Raw genomic sequence first — 18,855 nt, 5'->3', positions numbered from 1 at the left:
AAACATGTTTAATATATTTTATTAGATTCATATTTTATATAGCAATGTCATAGTCACATGAACAAAGGCCAGTGATCATTAATAGACTTGAATGAATCAATGTTTACAAAAATGTGAGGACATAAAGATGCCAGATCTTTACAGGCCTCAGAAGTACAAAGAATTCTAAGACAAAAGTCACTCATATTTTTAGTATGTAAATACATAAAACTAATAATATCAAGTTATTTTTTCACAGCTTAGTAGCTCAAAGTTGCAGGTGGTTTTCTCACAAGAATGCCACAGTTCCTCCAGCTCCTTGACCGGCTATAGTCAATGTTTCTAAATTATAACAGTGCCAACAAAATGAATTTTTCCAGGGGCTCTACAACATACTATAAGGTCTCGATTTGGAACATGGACACTCACTTTTTCTGAGTTCGTTCAGCCAGCTTTGCAGCCTCTATAGCTGCCCTCCTTATAGCCATGATAGTTGCCTTCCTTGCTTCAAAATCTCCCCGTTTCACCACCTTGCCAGTCCCTCGGCCGCCGAGCTCCACCAACTGGCGGGCCAGGTCTTCATCCTAAAGAGAATACCAGTTGTTAGATTTGTGGATGAATTAGACATCTTATTTACCCAATGTATACTGAATAATTGTGTTAAATGGAAAATCAAATTTATCATTTTTAAATGATACAAGGTCTATTAGATATGAAAATTAGAATTTTTCTCACAATACTGTATTACAAGCATTTGATTTGTCATCTCTTTCCCACAGATGTAAAATGAAAAACAAATCAATCACTACATTTTCTCTAAGGGATTGGAAGACAAAAGTCTGTTGTGTTTTAAATCAATTTATGAGAACAGCTGTAGATAATTAATAAAGAATCTTTAAAACAATAAAGTTAGAGACAATTGTACTCCTACAAGAAAGACTTTTATAAAAACCAATCACACAAAAACAGAATTGGGCTGTTGTCAGAAAATTCAATATTTCAGAGACTTACTTCCTTGAAGTAAATTAACTGATGACACAGAGAATTATAACTTCAAACACAAAATAAAGAGCAGGCGAATTTTCTGTTTAAGTAAAAAGATATTGTTTCCATATAATGTTGGCACCAATAAAAGCAGAAAAGTAGAAATTCAAGATGACTATAAAAAGCTTCAAATTGAAAAAAGTTTTCCCACAATACATTGGGCCTTTTAGATTTCAGTTACTTTAGGAATTGTGTCACACATTTTTGTCACTTGAAAATTATATTCAAAAAATAATCTGACTTCTTCCCACATGCTCACTTTTAGCAATATATTTAAGAAAATTTACATGCAAATCATCTGAAGGTGTTAATTTACCTGAAGTTACTAATATAAAAACTAAAGTATCACATAAAAATATGCACATAGTAATAATGACCCTTATATTATCATCGTAAGTAAATATAAAATATCTGAAATATAGTGAAACTGTGCTATATATTATTATTAGAGAGAGACCCTTACTTAATACCTCACTGTTGAATGCAACAACTATAAAACAGGATTAAATAAGAAAACTTAAGATGCATGGTTAGTAATCTAATGAACCCATAGTGGCTAGTTTAAAATTGAAATTATTGGAACCAAACCAAAAAATAATCATACTATCAACCTGGAAAACTTGCTGCTTTTCTTTGGTAGACACTAAAAGCAAATGCCGTGTAGCAATGTGGCTCTACTTGCCAAACTAATATAATGTGAAGCAGCAGGCCTTGTCCAGGCTGTGCGCCTTCTTTCTTACTTGTTCCCTGGCTTACTGGACTGCTAGCTCTGGTCTCTTTAGTCTGAACCGCAAAACTGGGCAAATGTCTCCACCTAGTGGAATTAATATTTAATTTTAAAAAGAGATTTAAACTATTGTGGGTTTGATTTACAAAAGTGAGATGATTTGCATGTAAATTTTCTTAAATATATTACTAAAAGTGAGCATGTCGGAAGAAGTCTCGGCTTAGCTCTCTGGGCCTCTGAGAGTCTTCTAGCAGAACATAAATTGCTGTGGTCAACAGAGTATTTTATGTAGCAAAGACCATTAGAAAGTTGCTGTATTAACTTTGTATGTAGAGTGAATTATGCATTCGTGGCACCTTACCTGGGCTGAACAGAATTATTTGGATAGTTCTTCACTCATCTACACTAATGCATACTGCAACAAATGACAGGATCTACTTAGAAAACAAGTAGAGAGTTGAAGTTGGTTGCCTCATTTAATTGACCTAACTGGTCGAATCATGAATCATCTCTCCAGTTGAAATGGCCCATTATCTGTTTAGAAATTATCTTTAAAGATTAACCAAGAAATAAAATATTTATATTGATTCACATACTTAGCATTTGTGGGGCTTTTCATTCTTTTGTGTAGATCCAAGTCTCCTCCTGGTACACGATTATCCTTCTATGTAGGACACTTTAACATTTCTTAGCATTCAGGTCTGCTAACAACAAATTTATCTTGGCTTTTGTTTTCTTTCAATGAAAACAAATACCCACTTATTTCACCTTAATTTTTGAGACATTTTTGCTAGATTAGTGGTGTTCTGGGCTGACTTTTTACATTTCAGCACTTTCAAGATGTCACCCCATTGTCTCATGGCTGGTTTTATTTCCAGTGAGCCTTCAGTCTTTCCTGTTTTTGTTTTATTCTACACGTGGCCTTCTGCTTTAGATTCCTTTAAGATGTTCTATTTATCACTGGTGTTTTGTGGTTTTAAGATAGGAGTGATTTCTTTGTGTTTATTCATTTATTATGTTTGGAATTCTTTATACTCCTTGGCCTTATGAATTTATAGTTTTCACCAAATTTGAAAACATTTTAGCCATTAATTTTTCTAATATGTTTTATTCCTTCTGATGCTTTTGAGGTTATACTTACTTTGTGGGGAGGGGTTCAAAGAAAATGTTATCATTTTTTATCAAACTCTAATAATTTTAAGTGTAACAGTTCATCTTAGCAAAAACAAGTGATTAGCCAGGATAGTTGCAGTATGCTTTGTATAAATAAGACAGTAATACTTTATTAATTGTTAATGCTTTTTTTCCTCATGTGATCATGAGTCACTAACTTTTGGATGCTAGACGTTTGAGGGTTTTAGCTACAAGGCAGCATCATGCAAAACTGAACCCTGAAAGGCTCAGCCCTGAAGAGATGGCTTCATTACTTTATAGGAGCTGTGAGACATGCAGTAAAAGTAGGTTCCCACCAGTACGCAATAAAAGACTTGGTTCTGAATACATGGCTATACCCTGCTAGGACAATTTTAGACACTACCAGGTGCTGGAAGGAACACCTGGCCCCAAGCATGTGCAATGGCACAGCACCTTCGGTTTTCTCCCGCTTTAGATCTTGGCAGATGAGTTCCATGCTAGAAGCCAGAGGGTCAATGCCCCAGCCCTATGGATTCCTGGAAGGCTACAGATTTGCTCCTGGAAGGCTACAGATTTGCAGCTGCATCTGCACAGCTCACTCCCTGCACTGGCTTCAGGCTGTAACAAACACACACACAGCCCTTGGGTCAGAGCCCATTTCCCCCCACATGGCTGGGCCACTGAGACAAGCACCTCCTCAATGTTTCTCTGAGAGGGGGTGGATGCAAGGGTAGATGAGAAGTGGGGTTAGCATGTTGGGTGGTCTCAGCCAGATTCCTTAGTGAGGAGTCTAGGACAAGGGGCATCCAGCAACCTGGGTACCTAGGTGTTTCTCATCTGGAGAAGAAAAAAGGAAAAGAGTCTATGGCCACTAGAACCCTTGACATTGTCCTACAGGCTACTTAGTTCAGTTGACTGTTATTTGTATCATTTGCTATTATATTGTTTATTGATGGAGAGCAGTTGTTGTAGCTCCATCTTAAATTTCTTTACTAAACTCGCTAACTTGTTCTAATAGGTTTCCAGTTAATTTTGTTGCATTTATGTGGTAATCATACTGCTTATAAATAATAATATTCTGACTCCTTCCAAATACTTATGCCACTTTTCTTTCATTGTAGCATTGCTTTGGCCAGACTGCCAATAAAAAATAAAGAGTACTAGTTAAGCTGATTCAAATGCTAAGACGTTTAGCCACTAGATAAAAAGTATACTACAACAGTTGGCTATATACTCTTCATCAAGTTAAATGAGTGACTTCAGAATTTTATCATATTTTTTTTCTGTATCTATAGCTATTGTCACATCTATAGATATTTATCTTTTTTAATTTTTTAATGACATGAACTCATCCTATGACAAATCACACTACTCTTACTCTAATTTACTATTTCTTAATATAATCCTGGATTCATTTTACATTTCTTTTTATCCAGTTCATAAGTAAAATTAGTCTTTAACTTTTTATTTTATGCCATCCTTTTCTGAATTGATGCCATGATTACACAAGTTCTATAAAATAATTTAAGAAAATTAAAATTACATTATTTTCTTTTTAATTCTAATTAAATCAGATATAAATCATTCTCCTTGTGAAAATTAAAACATGGCAGATATAGTCAATTTTATTGCATTAACTTAGCTAGGTTAGAATTAGTTTCCCATAATTTACTTCCTCAGATAGTTACAGGTTAGGTTGGACCAGAGGAGACATTTGCAATAGATTGGGGAGGGAGAAGAGAAGGAGCAACCATATTGTTCTACCTCTTGCACAATCTTTACCTTCAGCCTCCCCTATGGCTGGGCCAGGGGCCTGTGCATGTTCCACTCTGTGACTGAAAGTGCCAGCTTCTCCTGTGGATCACCTGATACAAGTTCCAGTTTGTCCTTAGAATTTTAACTCTTCCTTTTAGATCTCAGTTGGACCTTGCTTCCCCACTTCTTATGTATCTTTCTTTCCTGGCTGTCTGTCCTAATGTCTTAGAGCTCTAGCACCAGATACCAAATAAACAGCTTTAATGGACTGTTTAAATAGTTCTCATTTTATATGGTCAAATCTCTAAAAAATTATATACTTGTGACGCACACGCATGCACATACATATATGTACGTGTGTGTGCATGTGAGTGTGTGTATGTGTGTATTCTGCTTCTCTGATTGAACCTTGAATGATTCACAATTAGCTACTGGTAATGATTCCAGAGGAACAGAAATTTAAGAATGGATTGTCTGAACTATGTTTACCTGGACTTGGTTCTCTACTCTTATTAAAGACATTAAAAGCCTTGTTTACATTGGTAAAGAGTACAGTGTAGACCATGGAATGCAGAGGCAAAAGTTATTTATCACCTCTGTGATACCTGAAACGAAGATAAGGCTTTGGGTACCCAAGTGTTTGCCACCAGAAGACATTTTAGTGACAATAGGAAATATAAGAAATATAATTGTCTCAAGGCCTTAGCAGGGAAAAGAGGAGGAGCTCAGGGCTTGGGTGATTAGCAAGCTGTAAAAGGGAAAAATATTGGTACAGTTCCATGGTTTTTAAAACTCTTTCCACCAATGATTTCCACTATGTCATACATATATGCAACTTATAAATTATTGATAATTTTAGTGCCCATATAAGAATTATTTGTTTGTTATAGTTGCTCATTTTTCTATTAAATTTTATCTATTTCTTACTGATTTATAGAGCAAAATTCTAGAGAGCAAGTTAATTATATATTTTGCAAATATTTATTCTCACAGTTTCTTGTCTTTTGACTTATTTATGACACATTTGATCATAGAGAGGTTAACTTTTTTGACAAAGAAATTACATATCAAACCTTAATAGAGTACATAGAAAACATTGCATTGATGCATTTACTAGAATAAAAAGAAAATTTGAAAATAAACAACTAAAAAAACAGAGAAAAAAGAACAAAATAACATTCAAATAATACAGAAGAAAAGAATTAATAAAAGCAACAAAAATGAATAAAATAGGAAATTAAAATATAAAAATCCAGTAAGCTTTGATTACTTAATGTAAGCCAAGAACTTATTTTCTTAAAAGACCAATAAAATAAATAACATTTGACAAGACTGATGGTGGAAAAGAAAGAATACACAAATAATCTTAGAAATCAAAAAAAGCCATAACAATAAATAAAACTATATACAAGTGTATAGCAAGAAATTTGAAAATCTATATGAAAATATAAGAAAGATTTACTCAAGTTATGAATTTAGAAGAGATCTACAGGGATTTTTATAAATCCTTGATTTTTCAGAAAGTATTTTTCACTCCCATTTGAATGCTAGATTTTCTACTTTGTTAGTCAAAGTCCAGGCAGGAAATAGATGATACACTCAAATGGAGTAATCAAAGCAAATTGAATGGCTAAGTTAATTTATAAAAGTATAGGCAGTTTAAGAGTAATCCAAGAGGGACAATGAAGCACCCTGCAGCTAACACTTGTTGATGGCAGTAAACTATTAACAGTTATTAACTAGTCCAAATGAGGTAAGGGGAGGGAATAGTTGATAAAACCCAGGGAGGTAGCTATAGAAAAAGTTACTGAACCCGATGTTATGGCTTGATAAAAGAAAATATCCTGCTAACCTGAAGTACAGTACAAATAAGTCTGAAAAAAAAAACCACCCAACCTCTCTCTCCTCCTGGCTTCTAGCTTCTTGCTGGTGCCCTGATTGGCTGAACCCAGCAGGCCAAAGGGAAAGAGCGCCCAGCTGAAGCAGCCAACAGCAGTCAAGCTCTTGGGTTGCAGAGCACAAAGCAGGATGGGGTGGGGCAGAATGAAGATCTCAAGGGCCAAACAGAAGATCTAAAATGCCGATTTCTCGGTTCAAAACAAAGTTTTCTAAGAAGTTTAAATAAATTACTCCATTTTCTTCTAGGAATCAGCATAGGGAATGCAAAGTCTAAGACCAAACTTATTCTCACTTAAAGGTAAGTTGTTGACAGTGAATTATTTTTTAATTATGGAAAAATATACATAACATAAAATTAACCATTTTAAATGCACAGTTTATATTGATGTGCAACCATCACCATCATCCATTATCAGAACGAAACTGATACTTTCATCTTACAAAACTCGAACTCTACAGTAATTAAACAACAACCCTGTTCTTCCTCCCTACCAGACCCTGACAGCAACCATTCTATCTTCTGTGTCTGTGAATTTTATCTACCTTTGGTACCTCGTATGAACAGAATTACACAGTATTTGTCTTTTTGTGACTGGTTTATTTCACTTGTGTTGACCCTGAAAAAGAAGATACTTACCAAGAAGGGCTCTTAATTTACAAACAGAGCCCAGCAGCTGCTTCCCCACTGGTAAGAGCATGCGAACCTCACTTCAGGGGGAAGCCCTCTCTGAGTTGCCTGCCTCTGGCACTGACCTGCCTGCCTTTACTGTGTTCCTGCAGCCTGAGCCAACCCTTATAAAGGGGTTCCTGGATCCTCTTTCAACCAATAGGAGTGATGTAACTGGTAGAAATTTCATTTCTTTAATCTGACCTTTTTTCCTTTCTTTCCTTTTGATTCAAACTGGCCTCATCCAGCACCCTGACTCACCTGCCTCTTTCTCCCTTTCACAACCACTTGCTTAATCATTAAGCCCTCAGGACAATGAGGTTCTGATCAGCATCAAATAGCCAGGAACAAAACCAGAGACAGAGTTTTGGTCAAACGAGAGGGAACATCTACACCTCAGTTGTGTTTCAGCCGCAGGCCCAGAAAAGCGGTGAAACTAGACAAGTGACGTCATGGCTGACATCAGGACCAGATCGACTACTACTTACCCTAGTGCCAACCAATCAGTAGAGACCACGACCCTGACCACAGCCCTAATTCCCTTAGTCACCATGATTAATGGTATTTCCCCTATATCACCGATTCTCTGGAAGCCAGGTCTTTGAGCATTAGTTCACCTGTCTGCAGGTGCGGGCCACTTCTTGAAAACAAACTCTTACTTTCTTTGCTGTGAGCTCCAGTTCATGTCTTACTGGGCTCTGAGACCACAAGTAAACAGACCCCTTCAATCTGGTAACACTGAGACTTTCTTTGACCAGACAGCACCATGCAGTATATCTCCATTAGTATCTTCACTGATGCTTCAGAGCAGCTCCATTCTGATCAATCAGGACAGTCCTTTTGGACCAATAAAACAACAAGGCTTTGGAGGACTCTTTTGCATGAGGACAAACCCATCAGGGTTTGTCAGGGTATGTAAGTCAGCTCCCCTCTGGCTCAGAGGGTGCAATTTCCCTCCCCACTGAAGAGTGAAGACTGTATCTTCCTGGTTGGAGCTGAAACACAGATGATGTTTTGCCAGACCAGAGCAGAGTGGAGCAGACTGGAAAGGACCAGAGAGGACCAGAGCAGGACAGAGCAGACCAGGCCAGTCTGGAATGAAATGGAGTGGAATGGAGCAAAGCAAATATCCCTCTGCTGCCACCACTGAAAACAGACACTACAACTCCATCTGTTAACCTAGGACATTAGACCCCAGAACTTTTGTCACCGCATCAGCTGAAAGACAAACACCTCCACTGCCGAATCCAATATGAAATGGATCCCACATGGTGCTTTCTCCTCACATTACTCTTTTCTAAAGGTGATGAGCAGTGCCTTAGTCCCACAAAGATATACTAGCAGCAAAGGAAACTGAGAAAGTGAATTTCTGCCTCTACCTTAGGAAGGTGGACTCAGAGTTGGGAAAATTTCAAAACATTATGATATTAATGGGCATTCAAAATAACATATTCAGTAAATGAAGAGGTAGGCACTACACAGGGTAGACTCCATTAACATATTACCATAGGAGGGAAGAAAGAGAGAGTGGGCAGAAATTAAGGCAGGTGTAAGTTTCATGGTAGGAAACTGAAGAGGGTTCCAGCCTGAATAGTTCTTCTTTGTTGACTTTAAGAGGTGTGGTCTCCACTAAGAGTCAGAAGTCTAACGTATGTAAAGGTGGTTTTAAAAAGTGAAAAAAATCAAGGGATATGAATGGGCAATTCACAAAAGAAATGCAAATGGTCAAGAAACATTTCAATAGATAATAAACCTCACTAATAATCAGAGCAATTAAAATTAAAACAATGAATTTTTCACGTATGAAATAGGCAAACGCAAGCTGTCTTGTATACTGCTCTAAGAGAGTAATGGCTACTCTAGAGAGCCTTTTGACTATGTCTGTTACCTATCCATTACACATTTTGATACATTCACAACTGCACACAAGGTGAATATGCAAAAGATGTTCATTTCACTGTTGTTTATCAATACTCGGTAAGGAAAACTAATTTCTAAAGAATAGGGAGAGCTATTCAGAGTGACATTAAAAAGTCTCTGAAATTTAATGTTAGATATTTTTACATAAAAATATAGATATTACTTTTATGTGGAAAATACCAACAAAGAATAATATATTTACATATAATGATAATTTTAGATATAATAAAAATATATTTAATTTTTGAAGACTATTCATATGTATGCAAAAAGGGGAAAGATACTAGGGTGAATTTCAGCCCTTGCTAATGCAGCTTGGCTCAGAAACACAACAAATACTCATCACCTCTCACCTCCACCATCGAGGCTAGAGTCCTCTCATCCTCAACCAATAGCCTCTGCTGATCTTCATAGCATATCTAGTAGCATGAACCAGATTCTCCTTCCTGAGGTAGCTGAACTGCTGTCACAAAACCCTTCCCAATTTCAGCTGTTGTTCTCAAATTGGACTGTTTCACTTCCAGTGAATACCCATTGACTATTTCGCAGTTTCTCCTTTAAGGGTCTTTTAGATGCCTCACAGTTTTCTCTGCTTTTCTCACACATAGATGATGATACCCTCTAGGTGTCATGGCTATGATGGTTTCTCCCCATCTGCTTTTATTCATTTTTAGAAAGAGGAGAATGGAGGGAGAAACATCGATGTGAAAGAGAAACATTGATTGGTTGACATTCTCACATGTCCTGGTCACGGACTGAACCCAGATGTGTTCCCTGACTGAACCTCAAACCAGTGACCTTTAGCCCTCTGGGATGACGCTAGTCTGCTAGAAGCTCCCCATCTGCTTTTATGTTGGGGGTTTGTAGGAATAGCTCTCATATAGTTTTGTGTAAATGCTTTCCATGGGTTTTTGGTTTGGCTATCCAGCTGCTCTTAGCTTCTGAATCATCCTATTCTCCTACATTTCTGACCTCCCTTCTCCTTCTCCTCTGTCAGCACCACCTCCATGCCCATGCCCAAAGCAATGGTTGTTCTCATGCATTCTGTCTTCAGCCTGCATCCTGTCTCACTATGCACACACCCCTGGGGATTTTTCCTACCTCCTCTCTTGTCTCCTTTCAGCAGTAGCTTTTTAAATCCATATAAATAAAAATTGAATGGAACACACTTTATATGCATAGAATATAGATTTTAGGGGATTACTTGAGACACTGAGGACATTAGGCTTGTTGGGAACTGCCCTGCCTGGTATCAGAAGCTGTAAACCCCGCCTAGGCTAAGGCTAAGGGAACGCCCTTGGAACCATAAAAGCCAGCAAGGAGACAAAAGCTTATCTCCCTGACAGGAGTGCTGCTTTTGCTGCTTCATTCCTAACTGAACCCCAAAGCTTGTCAGTTAACCAAAGATGGGTAAGATTCCCCAAGGGGGGAATGATCTAAGACAGGCACGATCATGTGGGAGGCCCCCAAAAGAAGAACTTTGGGGGCCACAGAAAAAGGGGGTGATGGACCCTCGCTCCTCGGCTTTGACATAGCCTGAGTCCTCGTCGTCTGGGAGAAAATCTCCTTATCTCTTGGTTGCCTCACTTCCCTTGCTCCACCTAAGCCTGAAACAATGACAGGACGGTGCAGCTCTGTGCTGAAAAGGGTGGGTTCCCTGGGTGATCAGGCCTAAGAAAGAACATGTAAATTCCTGTGGAAACTTCTTTATTTAGAATGCTCTCAGTTGAATAAGAAGGGTCTAAGGAGGAAGTTAGTTTGTTCCGTAAAGTCATACAGCTCTTGGACCCTGACTCAAAATAGGCCCTCAGACTTCCTTGTTATCTATTGTTTGATCCTTACTTCCTAGCAATGAGTAATGAGCTTTTACCTGAATTCTTATGCAAACGAAACCAATAAAAAGCCTCTCCAGAGGGGGAACGGTGCACTCTCCCCACAAGGGAGGGTGACCAAGTGGCACCCTCCAGGAGAGAGGGTGGCCAAGGCGCTCCCCATGTGAGGAGTGGCCCTGCTGTTCCTATTGCCCCACAGGACCTGGTTGTCTCTGTGTATGTTTTTCTCGAGTTTCAATGAGCCATCCGCAGCGTTCCGTGATCACTGCTGGCCGGTGACCCACGCATCATAGGCTCATAAAATTTTATTTTTATCATTATGATAAAGTTTCAGAAGTATCGTGGATGCGGCATTCTTGGTTTAGTTTCACTCCCCAATCATCAGAATTCATGTCCATGAGGAAACTACCTATTTTTACTAAGAGAGAAGTCCCTCTACAAACTTACTGAAAGAAAAATATATGATGCCTCCTAAGCAGAGAGCAGCTAATTTATGCCAATTTTTCCTATTCAATCAACAAAACAGTATTGCTAATTCTGAAGTACATGAATTAAGATACTGGTTCATAGGGAACCAGTATTTACTCTGTACCTTGATGCAATAAATAATGGGAAGACAACTACAATGGTCTGTTGTTAGTTGACTTGGTGTATAATCATGGTAAATTATGTTACTGGAGTTTTCCTAGAATCACACTTCATCAATGCCTTCCAAATAATTTTAAAATTATATCCAAAAGGTTGAATTTGTATATTTGTATGATTTACTTTTTTCATTTCTTAATAATGGGAATATAATCTCTAAATAAAACTTCCACATTGCTAATCTCTCTAAATGATTTAGCTATGATTGGGGTCCATTTATTGGGAAAGTTATAAAATAATTCTAAAATCACCCCTTGATTTCTAATCTGAGAAAAGCAATTCAGTAGGACTTTCACTTCTCCAGTGGTCACAGACAATGACATGAAGGTATTCTGCTTATTTCATAGGGAAGAATCACCAAGAATCTAGGGAAACACAGTGCAAAAATGTCAAAACTAAAGTATTTAAAGTATTTCTGTATGTTGCTTTAGGGGATTGGTTTAATTAGGTAAGATGATACTAACTCCCAAAACAAATAGTGTTATTTGGGTAGGCAGAGATAAATCTAGTTGTAGATACTGTTATAAATTTCTTTTGGTAGTTTATAGTTATTTAATAAAATGCTTGCAAGGTAGACATAGACTGAACAGCCTCTTTCAACCTCCTTAACCACCTTAACCCCCTCTAATGCATCTAATAGTTAACTGGTGTCAGTCTTTGTTTGGGGTTTTTTTCCCTCCTCCAATTTCCTTTTCTTCCTAATCAGTTATCATATTAAAAGGCACTGTAGTTATTATATTCATATGCTAACTGTGTACTTACAGTGGCCTGAGATGTTAAATAATAATATAGAGGTCAGAGTTGTGGCAGGCAAACTCAAAATAGATTATTAAAACAATAAAGCATAATTTACAAAGATGTGGGCAGGATTCATGGAAACCACTGTGCGATGGTAAAGCATCCTGGGGTTAGCAACAGTGGGAAACCACTGACACCATCAGGCCTGAAAGGAGATGGGAGAGGATACAGTTCCTAGAACAGGGAGTGATTCCAGCTGATGGCATGAGAAGTTGGCCAAACCTAACAAATGCAGCCATGTCAAAACCACAACCAGGAGGAAGATGACAGGTAATGATTCCTCTACCCAATCCCAGTCCTCTGACCTCCTATTGGCTGAAACAAACCCAAAGCCAAAAGGAGTCTGGTTAATGACCTCAGAGGATAGCTACCAGGGGCACAGATAAGACTGTAGAAGGGTAGAGAATAAATTTAGCAAAAAAATAATGTGGTCATTTTGTATGTGAATTAATAGTGCTAATTTCTATTGAAATTAGTTGAAAACATTTGGTATTAGAACAATATATGAAACAATAGAGTACCTGGAAGATAGTAAATATTTGTGAAATGTCTACTGAATAAATAAAACTTAGGTTGTGTTACAGAACACAACAAGGGGGGCCTGGGATGATATACTATTATTGAAAGAAGGCCCCGGGTCCGTTATGTCCGCCGCCAGAGGAAAGACGTCTCTCAATGCCAGAGATTCGTGAAAAGGAAAGGAAATGTTTATTTAATGCTATACTAACTTAAAGTAGTGACCTAATGTCTTCACCAAAATCCTAAAGTCCCTAAAAACACCCACAAACACACAGTCCTTCCTTCCTTCCCCCTTTGCCCAGTCCAGAGTACCGTATCTCAGGAAAGGAAATAGAAGTCCATGGCTCAGGCAGTCCTCTGGTTCTTCCCAGTTAGTAATCCCTCTCGACTGGGAGACCTCCCTGGGTTCCCGGCACCCTCAGCTGAGTCACCAGGATCTCTGCTAAAACCAGGTGGTGGTTCCCCCTTCTAAAGCTGTGGGGGTCCCCACTCTGCCAGGCCGCGTGGTTCCCTCTCTCAGGGCTGCAGGAGTCTATACTCCGTCAAGTCCGCGTGCTTCTCCCCTCAATGGCCGCCAAATCTGGGTTTTAAATCCCCACGGCCAATCGTCCTCTGCAGCCCCATTTCCGACTCCTCCCACACTCGGCTTCACATGCCGAAACTCGTATCCTTCCAGCTTTACTGGGCTGCCATCATGAGTCTGGGCAGGCGTGGCCCCATGTCCTGGAGCCAATCCTCTCTGAGCTCCCACGCAGGCGCTGTAACTCAGGGGACTCGCCCCCCCCCCCAGTTACATCTGGGTGGGGAAGTTACTTCCATTCCCCTGGCTTAGAGCTGATCATAGCTATTTAACATATCTAAGCGACCAGCCAAAGGCTATAGATATGTTAAATGACCAACCCAGAGGTTAGCTGCAAGGCTGTTGCTATGCAAAACAGCTCTCAATGGCCCTGCTCCATTTGTCCCTTCCCCCAACCCACACCCTGGGGGGGGGGGCAGGGGGGGATGGAGACATCCCAAAATCTCCTGGACACCTTAAGTTCTGGACCCCATTTCAAATGCCTATTTGGGGCCCCCCTCTTGGCTGCACCCTGTAACAGTTGAACTGTAAGAACTACACTAAAGTTAGGTGACTAAGATCAACTCTAGAATTGATTCTTACTTAAATTCCTGGCAATAAGGGCAATATTTACTATTATAGCCACTTGGTAAAAGTTTATTAGTTAAATACATAGTTAGACGACTATATGGATGCATGAATGGACAGATGGATAGACAGGTGATTCATAAAAGTTTACAAATATCAAAACCATTCATTGTAATCTAGTCCAGCCACTGCATTTTGCAGATGAATAAATGGAGTTTCAAACTGGTTCAAAATACAATAATACAGATTTGGAACCCAAATCTCATGACCCTAGGGTCTTCTAACTATAACATGCTGTCTCTCATTAACCATTTAAAATTTGCTTCATTCAAACCAAAATCAATTACAAATACCCCTCCCCAAACAAAAGAGGAAGAATCACCTCACAGAGCATGATCCATGACCCCTGACACAGGCCTGCCATACTAGTCATATTATGGAAACAGTTTTTGGAATCTACTTGTCTCCTTGCAACCTACTCAGGCAATTAACCTGCATTCACAGAAAGTATTTGAGAATATAGGTTCCCAGATCTAATGACTCTTAATTTTCATTACTCAATCCAAAAATATATATACTTGCCATAATATCATTCAAATAAGTCATCTTATTTTTTCTATAAAAGTACAATAAGATAAACTAAATCAATACCAAGTTTAAAATGTATCATTCCCTCAAATATAGTCACCATTTCCCATTTTGGAGACCTTAAAGTTCTGATTGACGAAACACAAATTATTAATTACTCACTCCTAATTAACATTAATGTTTTAATTCTTTTCTCAAATGAAAAACCCTGCATTTAAAAAAATGAAAACTTTCTTAAAGATACTAGGCTTAAGGCTTAAGCTTGGCAAGTTTCCACATGCACTATGAAGTTAATTTTATTCTATTGAGGTGTTTATTGTCTATATTTCATTCTTTTTATACATTCAAAAATTTAGATGCAAACATTGTTTAGCACCATTACTTTTTTCCTTTCATCTCAGTGACTTAAATGCAAGGCAAAAAACACACTTTTATGACTTTAAACATATTATCTGTATAAAATATGTTAAAAGGTTGTTTTTGAAGTCAGAAGCTATGTTGAAAATACTAACTGGGTTTATTTTTTTAACAGATAATTTCAAAAAGATCCAACTATTTGTACAAGGTCACACAACTGATTTGTATTAGAGATAAAACTAGAATTAGATGTTTCCATTTCATTAACATTAAGTTCATGTATAGTACATGAATACGTTTGGAGACTAAGCACTGTTGGACTTTTAGAATCTACATTTAACTGAAATGCCACTTCACATGATCTTTGGAGTCCAAAAATTTCAATCCATTACAATGCAAAATCGTGTTGTTGTAGATAAGGAGTTTGGAGTTGGCCGCAGTACACAAATCCTTCTCAGGTTCAGGTGTGGTTTGGTACCACATGGTGGTGATGCTCTCTTTGGCCTAAAGAGAAATGGGACAGTTTGGGCTTCTGTGGCTTTGTTCCAACACAGCAGAATCTCCGGGTCAGTGCCCATTTAGTTGGCCTGGTTTGGGAATATACGAGGGCTACAGGAATCCAAAAGGTTCACCTCCCACTTCTTAAGATGGGTAGCCTATTGTTTTCTGGCCCATCCTGGTTTTCCTGGAGAAGACAAGAGCTTTAACCCCACCTCCCAGCCTCCCAGCAATTCCCCCTTCTCTCTCTCTCTCTCTCTCACACACACACACACACACACACCTTTAAGAAGCAGGGAGGGGCATGATTGCTGGGTAGAAGACAGTAGTCAATACCCTTGTGTCTGATTTTGCTGCATTGCAAGCTGGGGGTAGGGGTGGGGGAGAGGTGGTATTTGTTTTGTTTTCTTACTGTCAACATTGTCTGTGAATCATCAACTCGATAAACATGAATCAGTAATATGCAGGCACAACGACCTGTGTAGCCATAATTAAAGGGCTTTCTGAATCAACTAGTGTAAGGTAGAAATGTATGGACCCAAATGCCCAGTATATCACCAGATGTACTGTTATTGTTGCCCCTTGCGTCGGAAAAAAAAAAATAGCTTTCTGTTCTTTAATGAAGACTGGCAAAGGAAGGAGAAGCAGAGTGTCAGACCTGAGTTACAGCAGTTTCAGCAGGCCTCGGATTTCAGCCACGCGTTACAAGAGAATGGCTTGAGGAAGGGAGTGGGTGGGGATGTGACTGGTGAGGCTGAGCTATGGAAACTCAAGGCTGTCCAGCGAGCGGGCTTGCGTGTGCATTCACTGGTTTCTGCCCTGGATGAGACAGTAGGCGCCCAAATCCTGCACTGCCTGGGGCAACGCGGAGTGCGAAGGATGCAGCGATTCACCTCCACCACCAGGAAACTGCTAGGCCCGGCCTTCGCCGCCAGGGGGCAAACACCCCAAGACGCGGAGGGACCCAAGGACTGGAAGGCAGTGGCCACTTTGCCGCGCCGCTGACCTTACCTCTAGGTAGTACAAGTCCTCGTCAGTTATCTGCGAGTCGAGGTAATTTTCATAGGTGTTGAACTGAGTGACTATCTTGTCCAGGGCTGTCAGGCCGTCTTCCAGATCCATTGCAGTACTCTCGGCGGAAGCGTCCCTAGCGACGACAGCAGAGGGTGCCACCCCCTCTTTCCTTTCAATCGGTTAGGAACCGTTGCCGAGTTTTGGAAGTTATTCCCGCCCCCAGGTGTTGTTTCGGTTTCGGGCTTCCGCCTTACTCCTGGGAACGCGGTCTCAAATATTACCCACTCCAAGTTCAGGACTGACACCCGTCAACTGGCTCACAATTGGGTGAAATTTGGAGCCATGCAGAGATGCAAATTGCAGTCTAAAATCTAAAATTATGAGGTTGCCACCATATGTAGACAAAATATTATAGATCAGACTTTCTTATCTTGTTCTAAAGCAATGTTTAGGACAGAAATATCAAAGTTATTTCTCTGGTGACCAAAGGTCCATTTTTGTAGGAGAGTATCTTAAAACAGAAGTCTCAGGTAATGGTCTTGTGACAAAAACCAATTATTTGAAAAATGATAACTTAAAGGCAAATTATTGCTAGTGTTTGAATATGAGGAAGAATTTATGAATTTTTCAGAGGGAAGAAACTGAAAGAAAATATCTTTAAAGACCTCTTTTGGTCCCAAGTGCTTGTTTTTTAAACTTTTTATTCCCTTTCTCCCTTCCTTCCCTACTCTCTACAAGTAAACAAATAATAATTAAAAAAAAAACCTTTTTACTTTTTAAGTTCAATAAGCACACATTGAAAGAGCTTGACTTGTTGAACCTGCCTTTTGTAAATGATAAAATATATGTGGAAACTTAGAAAGCAAAGTTCTACACTAAAAACTTTTCCTCTAGAACAAAGTTTTGCATTTTAAAAACAAAAATTAAAGTAATCTAACATGGCAGGTGGTAAAACTTTTTAGAATTCATTTTTTGGATTTAGTAGTCTTCAAATCATCCTCAAAAGTAACACATATTACAATGTAGAGTCTGTGGTAAATGCAATCTGGTAAGATCTTACTGAATTAATTTTGAAAATTTTCACATATGATCAAAAAAGTTTTCTTCCAGTGAAATCATCTGGTAAGATACTTCCCATATAGTTAGCTTTCCCTTAAAAAGGCCACCTCAAAAATTAGAATGTCACAAATGTACAAAGTGATATAGACTCAATCTCGAGGATATCACTGACTTGTTTCTTAATTAATAAATATATTCTGAAAAATTTTAAAGGGCATTTTGGTCATTGTTTTAAAATGCAATTTAATCATTGAATTTAGGTGAAGGGAAAGAAAGGAGAGAGAAACCCTGGACATTCATAACACAACAACAACAAAAAAAACATTTATTGAGTGCCTTCTGTATGCCAGGCACTGTCCTTAGTGCCAACAATGGATTATATCCTTAGCATTTGTGCTAAAATTAACATCCACTAACAATTTGACATTATCTAATATCTAAAAAATATAAATCCAAGCAGCCCAAAAATGAGAAGAAATTCATTTTTTGATTTAATTCATTTTTTCATTTAATTCATTTTAGGCTATTCTAACTGATAAGGGACATACGTCTCAGTATTCTCTCTTATGTAAAGGGTATCTGTAAGTCCCTCCTGAAACTGGGTGAATTGAGTACAAGAAAGGACTTAGAAAAGTCTCAGTCACTTAGTACATACAGAAAATATAAATATTTGCTTTAGTATGATAATATGTATTCTTTACCATGTTTTAGCCCTATTCTAAATACCTTAAATATATTATCTTATTTAATCATAATGACAAGTCAACTAGGAAAGTAGCATAAGCATTATTCTCAAAATAGACAGAATGAGCCTAAATACACTGGCCAAAGTTTTAAAGGTAAAAAAAAAAAAAGAAAAGAGAATAGCAACATGGCTTACTACTTCCAATTTTCCACAAAGAGCAAGCAGAGATAGAGGTTTGAAGAGCCAGATCCAATTAATTATGAAAGTTGGCTTTTATTAGAAAAAAATATGTCAAATTGTGAATGGAAACATGGATTGGCAGGAAAGAAAGAATCAAAATGGTGTATCATGAGATGTGGAGGCAAGGAAGACGAGGGCCTGTGTACGGGAAAGAGCGCATTATTTCCACAGTTGTGAGGGACCCAGGAAAGAGCCGAAGAAAGGAAGCCGACTAGGGGAGGAGAACTGGGAAAAGGATTTTGAAGGCTAGGCTGAAGGGTTTGCAAAATGTAATCATTATACTCTTGAATAAGAGAGGAATACAATGAAAATGACTTTTCTGATTATGTACTACTAAAAAAAGTATCT

At 38.4% G+C, this 18,855-nt stretch overlaps 1 protein-coding gene across 2 annotated transcripts in view; it reads right to left on the bottom strand.

Moving 5' to 3' along the window:
* CFAP299 (cilia and flagella associated protein 299) overlaps positions 1-16,685 on the bottom strand; it is a 527,109-nt gene extending 510,424 nt beyond the window's left edge. The window contains exons 1-2 of one of the 2 annotated variants that reach the window (XM_036022568.1): positions 16,521-16,685; positions 409-563 (exon numbers count right to left, since the gene is read on the bottom strand). In XM_036022568.1, coding sequence (XP_035878461.1) covers positions 409-563; positions 16,521-16,631 — 266 coding nt within the window. In that variant the 5' untranslated portion in view covers positions 16,632-16,685. The remainder of the gene's footprint in view (positions 1-408; positions 564-16,520) is intronic. The other variant, XM_036022569.1, reaches the window with a different exon arrangement.
* Positions 16,686-18,855: the final 2,170 nt, after the last annotated feature.

The sequence above is a fragment of the Phyllostomus discolor genome, chromosome 1 (assembly GCF_004126475.2).
Source record: "Phyllostomus discolor isolate MPI-MPIP mPhyDis1 chromosome 1, mPhyDis1.pri.v3, whole genome shotgun sequence".
Classification (NCBI taxonomy): Eukaryota; Metazoa; Chordata; class Mammalia; order Chiroptera; family Phyllostomidae; genus Phyllostomus; species Phyllostomus discolor.
This window is presented reverse-complemented; position numbering and strand designations above follow the sequence as displayed.